This window comes from Cyprinodon variegatus, unplaced genomic scaffold (genome assembly GCF_000732505.1).
Source record: "Cyprinodon variegatus isolate N-32 unplaced genomic scaffold, C_variegatus-1.0 Scaffold320, whole genome shotgun sequence".
Taxonomy (NCBI): Eukaryota; Metazoa; Chordata; class Actinopteri; order Cyprinodontiformes; family Cyprinodontidae; genus Cyprinodon; species Cyprinodon variegatus.
This window is the reverse complement of record NW_015150773.1, coordinates 157,473-168,590: the sequence shown is the minus strand read 5'-3', so window position 1 is coordinate 168,590 and position 11,118 is coordinate 157,473. Positions and strand designations below refer to the sequence as shown.

Below are 11,118 nucleotides of genomic sequence, written 5' to 3'. Positions count from 1 at the left end.
TGAGTCTTTAGCACAGTGGAAGCAGGACTCACATTTGAGGGGGTTCTTGTCTTTCCTTGATCCAGTTGGTGTGGATTTATCCAGAAAAGAGGGAACTCGTTGGAGAGCGGACAGAAAGATATTCGTTAGACCCTGAGGAGCATTATAGCGGACTTGGATTTCCGATGGGGACTTGAACGGCACGTGTGAAAGTTTTCCCCTGCTCAGTGTGAACTGACATTTTTTCGGGAATCCCACGGGTCACGTGATTCCCGTAGGATTCCCGTGGGATGGGAGTCAGTATTAGTAACGATCACGTGATTGGGACGGTACAGGATTAAACATTAACGGGAGACGACGGGAGCAAACCAATAGTGACTAAAAAAACTAGGATCGATGCCAAAAAATCCAATAAAATAGAAAGAAAAAAAAATCCAGTACTGGCGCCGCCATTTTGTAGTTTTTTTCCTTGAAGCCTACACTATAATGCGAGTCAAAAAAAACTACACGACCCAAAAACCAACAGTGCTTCCGCTCTGAGTTTTTCACCCGCGCTCAAAAACAACAAGAATGGGAATGGTGCAGGAGCGGGAGTCATTCTGAATGGGAGCGGGATGGGAGTGGGCGTAATTTCACCAGGATTGGGACGGGACAGGATTAAGATTTCTACTCTGGCCCGGGATCGGGACGGTACACAATTTTTTTCTGTAGGAGTGGGACAGGGCAGGAGTGAAAATCCACTCCCGTGTCAGTCCCTAGTGTGAACTCACTTAATCCTTCCAGGGGAGAGGGTCCCGGTATCCAGTTACACAGGAAGGCTTCCTGCTGAAAAGGCAAAGACAAAAAACGAAATTAGACTCAGAGAAACAAAGGCTCAGATTAGACTCAGCTAAACTCAGCTTGGATAGAGTACCCAAAACTGGCAAATATTCTGGCATTGAGGTAGTGACAGTCCGCTGCTCAAATACTCTTCAGTGATGAACCAACGAGCCGCAGGTGTGCAGGAAGGCCAACTAACAACCCACACAAACTGGATTCCTAACAACTGCAGGCTGATAAATTACTGGCCAGAAGAAAAAATAATTGTTTGTGTAACTCCAGAATGAAATTGGAAAAAAACAAACACTACAAAGGATGGATATAGATGGTGAGTAAAGGACATTATAAATAGAATTCAAATTTGCTTTAAAAGTATTTCTGTTTATAGTGTATTTAAAAGGAAATGTGTAAGATATGCTAAGCTCTTTCTGTGTAGAAATTTAAGCGTATACACAGTATACAGTAAGTAAAAAAATGAAGCTATATGTTTTCCACAGGGGTCCATCTATTGGAACAGAGATTAACAATTCTTCAGCTTCCTGGTCACAGTGTATACAAGTATTACTTCAATGTAGTGTTATGTTTTTCAGGAACTGCAGACGGTCATACCACAAAGGTAGAGTCAGCACACAATCTATCAGAGAGGGGTCAGTTTTTGCAAGATCGCACCTTACTTTGCCCTCCTGGATGAACATTATGCACAGGTATGTACGACTATATGTGCTCTCTCACACTAAGAATTTGTTATTCTTTGAGTCATATGGTAGATTCAGTTTTTTATGTTTTGTTTCAGTCTGTCACAGGGGTTAAGAAGAAGACAAGTACATTTGCTTGAAGATAGGGTGACTGGGAGCAGTAAATCACTGACGAGAGTGACAACGGTTCTGTGGAAAATCTGTTCTGCGGTTGTAAGACTGGGGATACGAAGAAAGGGTTTGGGAGAGGTCCTTTTGTGGCTATAGATGAAAGGAAATTTAGGCATAAAAGAAAGGTAAGATTTACCTATATCTGCTTTGTGTGGGTACTTTTAGCTGTTTACATTGTATAGCTCTTAATAGGTAGAGGTATAAATTTGAAGCACAAATCTCGTGTATATGCTTTGCATTGTAGAAAGTTAGCTTTCACCAAAGCTTTATTGACTTTTTCCATCTGATTTAAGCTATTTCTAATTTCTCTTTAGGGTAACCTTTCCCCTATTGTTTAGTATGGACGTGGACGACGTGGACTCACCTGGAGAAGACGTTCCCTGGTCTTTGCACTTCTGGAAGTGAAAAATACTCGAAGGCGACCAATCTTGAAAGTTGTGAAAAATCAATCCAGTAGGACTTTGCTTCCAATAATAAGAAAATATGTCAAACCTGGAAGTGAAGTGATTAGTGACTGTTTGGGTGCATACAGCAGATTGCCCCGCGATGGGTATATTCACTATCAGGTAAATCAACAAAGACATTTTGTTCAACCTGGCAGTGGACCTCATACACAACACATTGAAAGAGCATGGAGAAATTATAAAGAGGATTTTTAAAAGACATCAGAGCATGTTTTATAGTATAAAAATAAGTGCAAAAATATCACAAAGCTAGCAAAGTGCTACATAAAAACAGTCAGTGAAATTAAAAGAACATAGAAAAGTTCAGAGCTTTTGCCAATTAAATTTTAATACAGCAAGTGAGGGTTATGCAATTTCAGCTATTGTTATAGTTTGTTCTAATTGTGATGTTTCAAATAGTGCTTTGCTAACCTCTCTATAAAAAAAAAATCATTTTATTTTTATTTCAGTCATGTTATTTTCTTTTCTTTAAATATGTTATCTCTATTTGAAATGGCTTTATCACGATAAGAATATCGTGAACATTCTGTAGATACATTTCTTCTACAGCTTATGTTCTAAAGAACAATTTCATTGAAAACAATTGTTGAACCAGGCTATTTGCCTTATATAGACTTGTATGGCTGTACACTTTCTTAGCAACAGGACTTAGGGTCAAGTGTGAGTCTTGGTAACAACATGGTCTCTTAGACGCTTTGTTTGCAATTAGATGATGTATGAGGGGATTTGGCAAAACAGAGAACATCTGTATAAACATTCTTTGAGGGTCGAAGTGACTTTGACGCAAATCAGCACACGTGAATTCTGGTAAGATGTCGACACATGTGCATACACAGTGCGAAGCTGAGACTATAAGACATGGTGGATTGGAATGTGATTTGGAGAAATAAGCAGATATGTTCTGATGAAATGTTCAGCGCTGTGATACGTGTACTGATGACAGCATGTCAATTTGATCTATAAAATAAATGCTTCTTCTCCCGTCCTGGGGCAATCAGATGATCGACTGAAGGTGTCCTGATTTTTGAGATTCTACCATTGAAAGCCACCATACAATCACAAACAATTTAAATTGGTGGATATTTCTTTTGGATGTACAGTTGAAGGTAAGATTAAAAATTAAACAACTTTTGATCCAAACCCAACAGGTCTTTTTCTTTTATTGTACAGTTTTCTATTAATGGGATATGATAATTATTTTTTTTTTCTCTGTACTAAGGAAGTACTTTATTGCTGATAGTAAAGGGGCCAAACCAAAATGTTACACATTAATAACTGCTTAAAACATACCAAACATGGGTGTCTTTTTTTACAGTAAAGATTCCTTTTAATAACCATGTAATTTCATGTTTTTTACTTGGTAATAATGCACTTATGTACTGGAGTAACTCTGTGAAGACAGTAAGTAAAACAGCACAAACCAAATAGCTTACATGGTAATAACTGCATAATATCTGAGAAACATGGTTGGATTTCCTTTACAGTACAGACTGTTTAATAACAATGTAATTTGATATATATATATATATATATATATATATATATATATATATATATATATATATATATATATATATATATATATATATATATATATATATATATATATATATATATATATATATATATATTCATACACATATATACATATTGTTAGGAATCCAGTTTGTGTGGTCTGTTTGTGTGTTTCCTTTTCACCACCACCAGGAGGCGCCCTGTCTTCGTTACGCCTACCTGCACACCTGCGGCTCATTGGACCATTATCCGGAGGAGTATTTGAACAGTGGGCTGTCACTACCTCGACGCCAGAGTGTTTGCCAGTTTTGGGTACTCTAGCCAAGCTGAGATTATTAGCTGAGTCTAACCTTGCGTTGTTCCTCTGAGACTTATGTACTTTTGTCTTTGTTTCTTTTGTAGGAAGACTTCCTGTTTAACTGGATACCTGGACCTTCTCCAAGGAAAAGCTGAGTTCACACTGAGCAGGGGAAAACCTCCACATGACCGGTTCAAGTTCCCATCGAAATCAGAGTGACAGTCTGCTCCATTACTCCTCCGGGTCCAACGCTTGTCTACCTGTCCACCCTCCAACGTGTTCACTATTCTCTGGATTATCCCACACAGATTGGATTGAAGGATTGACAAGGCCCCCCTCAAACGCGAGTCCCTCACCAGCATTATCTACAACATTCAAGATTCCCACGGAACCTGAACTGACCTCTGAACTTCCCTTCTCACTTCCAGTTCCGGTTCACCAGCTCACTGAATTCCAGATCCAACCCCTGTATTCTTACCTCAATAAACCTGTTAAACTTTTCCCTTGTTCTCTGAGTGGTATCTCTGCATGTGGGTCAAATTCGTAAAACCGATCATGACAGAACACTCTGGCCAAACCGTTGACCCAGCAGAGGCCATTAACCAGCAACAAACAGCCCTAACCAGACTTGACAACACTTTGGTTGAATTAGTCAACCAGCAATCTGAGTTAAACCGTCAAGTGACTGATTTAACCGACGCTGTCCGTTTTGCTCTCCAGGCTCTGGGCCCAGCCGGTGAGCTAGCCCCGTCTCGAGCTAACCAAACAACCTCCTTTCCTCCTTTTTCTGAGTGTCAGCTACCCATTCCGCCCAGTTTTGACGGGAACCCCAAGAAGTGCCAGGGTTTCCTCATGCAGTGTATTATCCAGTTCAACCATGCACCTAGTAAGTTTCCTTTGGATTCTTCCAAGATCTTTTATATAATTTGTCATCTAACTGATCGAGCTCTGGACTGGGCAGAAGTTAGATTTTCTTACGCCCGCCCCCCACCCCCCCCGACTATGGCTGTGCTTTTGAGGGGTTTCTTTTAGAGTTCAAACAAACATTTAACCAGGATCCGGATAAGATGCTGAGCTCACGTGATCTCCTGAAACTTGAACAGGGACAGAAGACAGTCTCTGATTTTGCTATAGATTTCAGCATTCTAGCTGCAGCCTCTGGCTGGAATAGCACTGCCATCAGTTGTGTCTATACCAACGCTCTTAATGACTCCATAAAGGACAAATTAGTCACCCTTGATGACCCTGAAACCCTGGAGGAACTAAACAAACTTTCAATCCACTTGGACAACCGGATTCGAGCCCAAGCCAAGTAAAGAGGTAACAGAGTTTCTCCTTCTAAGCCTCACTTGGCTAGTAATCACCCTTCTTTTACTGAACCCTCTTCTACTCCTCCTACACCTGAGCCTATGCAGGTTGGCAGCATGAGACTCAGTCCTGAGCAGAAGCAGCACCACATGTGGGCTAAGCTTTGTTTGTATTGTGGTGAAGACGGAGATTTTGTTTCAGTTTGTCCCCTTCTGCTAAAAGCCAGGGTCCACCAGTAAAGACGAGGTTACTGGCGGACCAGAAAATCACTCCCTCGTCTACTCGTCTACTTTTGCCTGCTTCAATCAAGATTAACAATAAATCTCCCACTCTGTCAGCACTTATCGACTCCAGCTGTGAACTAAATTCAATGGACTTTTCCGTTGTGCAACAGATGGTTATCGAGACTATCCCCCTACAGGCCCCTCTTCGAGTTTTTGCCCTGGACGGCAGAAATCTGCCCCAAATTACTCATCAGATACTTCCCATCAAACTGACTGTATCTGGTAATAATCCTGAGCACATCTCCTTCTACGTTTATTACGTTAATCTTAGGCTTTGAGTGGCTTCAGCTACACAATCCTGCAATCAACTGGACCAACAGACACGTAGATTCATGGTCTGTTAACTGCCACTCATGCTGTCTCCAATCTGCAGTTCCACCAGGTTTCCAACCAGCTGAGGGAATTGAGGCTGACCCACCGGATCTTTCCTCGGTTCCTGCTGATTACAATGACCTTTATCAGGTATTTAGCAAGTCTAAGGCCTCTTCTCTGCCTCCACACAGACCCTATGATTGCGCCATTGATATGCTCCCTGGAGCACCTCTACTCAGTAGTTGCCTGTTTAATATCTCCAAGCCCAAGAGAGAGACCATGGAGAAATACATTCAGGATTCCCTGGCTGCTGGGATCTTTCCTCCTTCTTCAGGTCTAGTTATCAACTGGATGCACTCTTCCAAGTTCTCGGGTCATCCATGCGTCAGTGGGACTGTGGCCTTAATCAACCGGAGATTCTGGTGGCCCACCATCCAAAGCGATGTTAAGGAGTTTATTCTAGCCTGTCCAACCTGTGCATGGAACAAACCATTGCTTCAGCCACCCTCTGGACTATTACAACCATTACCCACCCCTAGGCAGCCCTGGGTCGCATATTGCCTTAGACTTCGTCACTGGACTTCCGGTATCTAAAGGTATTACCATAATCCTGACGATCATTGATCGTTTTTCTAAAGCCTGCCATTTGATTCCATTGAGAAAGCTGCCCTCAGCTTTTCAGACAGCCCAACTCCTGGTCAAACATGTATTTAGATTACATGGGATCCCTCAACAAAACATTTACTTGCCTTGGGTAGAGTGTGCAGACAACTCTCAAGTCTCATCTGCCACTGGTTTGGAGGTCTTGTTGGATTATCAACCTCCACTGTTCTCTGCTGAGGAGAGGGACATTGCTGTCATGTCTGTCCAGCATCATATCAGCCGGTGTAAAGCTGTCTGGGTCAGGACTCTCGCCACCCCAAACAAATCTGCAGAGAAGAATCACAGGTGGGCGGATCGTAGATATCCACCGGATCGTGGATGCCCGCCGCCATGGGCAGGGTTGGCAGTACCTGGTAGATTGGGAAAGCTACGGTTCTGAGGACCCACTTGGATGCCTGTTCTTTTATTTTGGACCCTTCCCTCATCTCGGACTTCCTTTCCTCTAAGCCCTCGGGTTCCTCTTGATCGCCAGCTGGCGGTCGTTGAGGGGGGGTACTGTTAGGGTTTCTGTTTGTGGGAGATGTTTTGTATTTTCCTTTTTTGTCTCCACCCATCCACTAGATGGTTCCCTTTTCCCCTGTTGGCTTGGAGGTCCTCTTCTGGTTTTCCAGCCACACCTGCAGCTCGTTTGGTCTTTACCAGAAGAGTATATGATGAGCGGACTGTCACCACGTCGACACCAGAGTGTTTGCCAGTATTGGGTACTCTAGCCTCACTGAGATTAGCTGTGTCAGAAACTGACAGAGAAAACTATAAAACATCTAAAGGCCACGATCCAAATGACATGAATACATTCAATGTGGAGGAAGAATGAAACAGCCCACTGAGGACATCCGCTGATGGAGAGAAATGATTCACTGGAGGAGAAAGTTAGAGAAAGAAGGTGAAGGAAACCAAAGATTTTAAGGTAAGGCATGTTTATTTGTATAGCACAAATCAGTACAAAGACAATTCAAAATGCTTTACATTAATTAGACAAGTAGAATGAAAATAAAACAAGAATAAGTGTTAGGATTCCTGTCTGTATGGTTTGTGTTTTTGTGTTTGTCTCCCTTCCTCCACCAGGAGGTGCCTGGTTCTGGTCCGCGTCCTCAGACACCTGCGGAGGGTTACCTCATTAACAGAGTGCTCTTAAGCTGCTGACTGCCACTACCTCGACGCCAGAGTGTTTGCCAAGCTGAGTTTTTACTGAGTCAAACTAAGTTTTGTCAACCTGAGTTCTAACCGAGTTATTTTGTCTTTGCCTCTCGGCAGGAAGTCATCCTGCAAACTGAATGTTTTCGGACCCTCTCTCCCTGGAAGGATCATCTGAGGTTCAAACTGAGCTGGGGATTCAAACTGGAGATTTGGATCTACTATACTCCAAGGGATTGTTTGAGCTTCACACTGAGCAAGGAATTCATCTCCACACCAACCTGTTCAGGTACCGCAGGAAATCCAAGTGGCAGTCAGTTTCTCCGTTCACCCACAAACAACCACATTCTGGGTAAACCCTGTCTGCCCTCCACCAAATGAGACAAAGACTGGAACTAATGCACACAGACTGGAGTTAAAGAGTCAACCACTTTTCTGGAAACGTGAGTCAGCAACCTAATTCTTCTCTTCAAGTTCAAGAATCTAATTTCCCACTGAGGTTGAACTAACCGCAGTGTCTTCCCCTCACTTTTCAGATCCAGTTGAGCTGTGTTCAGAGCAACACTAGATTCTGCATTATCTTCTCAATAAACCTATTAAACCTTTTCCCTGGTCTCTCTGAATTGGTTTCTCTGCATGTGGATACGAGCTCTTGATAAAATCATGACAATAAGAGCAAGTAAAGATAAAAAAGGTAGGTAAGCAAATAAAACAGAACAAGCTTAATACCTCAGTTAACAGTTAACCTTAAACAGTCAAAAGCAGTTTTAAAGAAATTTGTTTTTAACACTGACTCAAAAACATACAATTTCAGACTAGGATTAAAAAATATATATTTCAAGATTCTGATCTTAATTAAAACAAAGTTTAGATTTGGTTTGTGGAAGCTCATTGGGAGAATTCCCTTATGACAGAAAGAAGGCCATGATTCACACCATTTTATCATCCGGAGGGGGAAACATTTAATTACAAAACCAAATTCATACAGCTGTCCTAAACACTTCATACATTCAGCACTACACCGTCACATCTCAGTTATGACCCTGAAACTCTCATTTCATCTCAGTTGTTTTATAGTCTCAACATCGCATTACGTAACTGCACATGCACAGGAATATCATGTCGAAAGCTTACTGGAATTCATGTGTGCTGGTCAGAGCCAAAGGTTGCTTTCACACCGGGAGGAATGTTTATACAAACGTTCTCTGTTTATGCCAAAACCTCTTAATATATCATCTAATTGCGTACGAATTAGGCATTAAGGACTGTATCATTGCTAAGACTCATACTTGACCTTCAGCATGTACTGTTTTGTTGCTAAGAAAGGATAGGGCCACATATAAGGATATATAAGGCAATAAAACCTCTTCAGTGTTCCAACCTGTAGTTCATTGCAGATGAAATACTTTGTGACGTTACATGGTGATGTAAATACTACGCAACTAAGTGCAATAAATCTCTTCAGCAGGTTCATATTGATCCCAACTATAAGATCAGCTGTGAAGAACTTTAACTGCTAATAAATAATTTCCAGTTCCTCTGTAGGCCTTTGTCCTCTTCCAGATCTAATAAGTAGTAGAAGTTCATTTCTAATCAGTTTTATGAGCTAAATGTTTTTGCTGGGTTGGGAGTTTAATGAGGTAATTTTAGTCCAGAAAAGAATAATGAACTGCAAGGTGGAATAAAAACCCAGATGATATCTGAACTAGTGATTCAATCAGTAAATATCTGATGTCCCAGAATTTAGAATCATATTTCCACTAAAATACAGAGACTCTAAAGAGACACAGAGAACTCTTCTCTACTTCTGAACAAAGAACTAATTCAAAGATTTGATGTTTATCATGTCAAATAGTGGAAAATGATAAAGACTAAAAAATTTGATGTTTTCCTCTTCCTCACCAATTCACCGAATGAAAACTGTTGATGAAACAGATTAAAATGGATTAAAGGTCAAACTATGAGTATGTAAAAATGTTTTAATCTAAACTTTTACATTTATTTTCAAAATAAGACTCAAAAACTGCAGCAAATCCTCTTTTATTATCCAATATTTTCATCAGCTGCAGTTCAGGCACAGATGGTTTGGAATGATTATTCTTTTATGAAGAAGTCATATGGGAAACTGATGTGGCTGATTAAAACATAGCAGATGCTTACAAAGGAACTGAACTACCAGCTGGGCAGTTCAAACTGCAGCTCCACTCACTGCATCATTTTTCATCACTAATCACTTACATTAACCCTGAACTTCACAGCCAACAGATCCTGAGGAGGCAGCCTGTTTATCTGGGACTAATGAACAAAACTGTTCAGATCACAGGAAGAAAAACTACATTAGAAGCACAAAACAGGAAAAGATTGGATATAGAAATGTTCAAAGTTCTACTGATGGTGAGATTAAGAGCCAGGATCAAACATTTACTGGAAGAGATGGAAAGAACAGAACAGAACCAGAATACAACCAGAGGAGAACCAGAGAACAGAACCAGCTTCAGCAGCAGTCTTGGTATAGCACTGGAAGCTCATTGGTGGAAAAACCCTAATTGAAGCTTTGGGTGGAAACAGAACCGAACCTTTGGATCCTGGAATAATCCCAGCTTCCATCTTTAAAGGACTGCAAGAGGAAAAAGTTAACAAGGAATCTTTTCTAGGAGATTTAGAAAGAAACCGACTGAATATGAAAAAGTTTTTAAGTGAAAAGGACAGACTTGGAGAGCCAAACTATCTTTTCAACAGTGAGAGAGTTTCTTTGACAAGAAGAGACTCTTTAGACTCAACACAGAAACACTGAGGAACCAGAACTGATCCAAAATCCCGAATAAAGAGGTTCAGTGAATGTGATGTTGAAGGTGAAGAGGTGGATCAGTGAGTCAGAGGAGACGCTGTAGAAGGACAGAATGCCAGCAGGATGGTCCACATACACTGCTACTCTGTTAGAGACAGGGGAGGAGGATTTGAATGTTTTCTTCTTATTGTGATAAACAGCATATCCATTTTCTTTAGAGCAGCTCAGACTCCAGGAATGATCATTCCATCCAAAATAACAGTCTTCACTGTCTCCTTTCCTCCTGATTTTTTTGTAACTAACTGATATATAAACTCTTCCACTCCTCTCAACCTCCCAGTAACAGCAACCAGTCAGACCACCACAACACAGCAGCTGAGGACACAAATCAAATCTGTCTTGATGATCAGGATACGACTGAAGCTCCTCCACCTCTGTCACCTTCCTGTTGTCCTCCGACAGTTTCAGTTTTCTGTTCACTGTGTTTGTGTCGATTGTGAGCTGACAGGAATCTGATGGAGAGAACAAACACAGTCCAGCTGCAGTTATTGATCATTTATTAATAATTTGATGATGACTCCTGAATGAACAATGTTGGGCACGTTACTTTAAAAGAGTAATTAGTTATAGTTACTATGTCTAATTCTGAAATCCTGTGTGTTTGGGTTGTCATAGATACTGCAACATC

The 11,118-nt window shown here is 41.1% G+C and overlaps 1 protein-coding gene across 1 annotated transcript in view; it reads right to left on the bottom strand.

The window, feature by feature from the left end:
• Positions 1–10,418: 10,418 nt before the first annotated feature.
• LOC107091001 overlaps positions 10,419–11,118 on the bottom strand; it is a 14,778-nt gene continuing 14,078 nt past the window's right edge. Inside the window, exon 10 of the mRNA XM_015384698.1 lies at positions 10,419–10,942. Within this exon, the coding sequence (XP_015240184.1) occupies positions 10,419–10,942 (524 nt within the window). The remainder of the gene's footprint in view (positions 10,943–11,118) is intronic.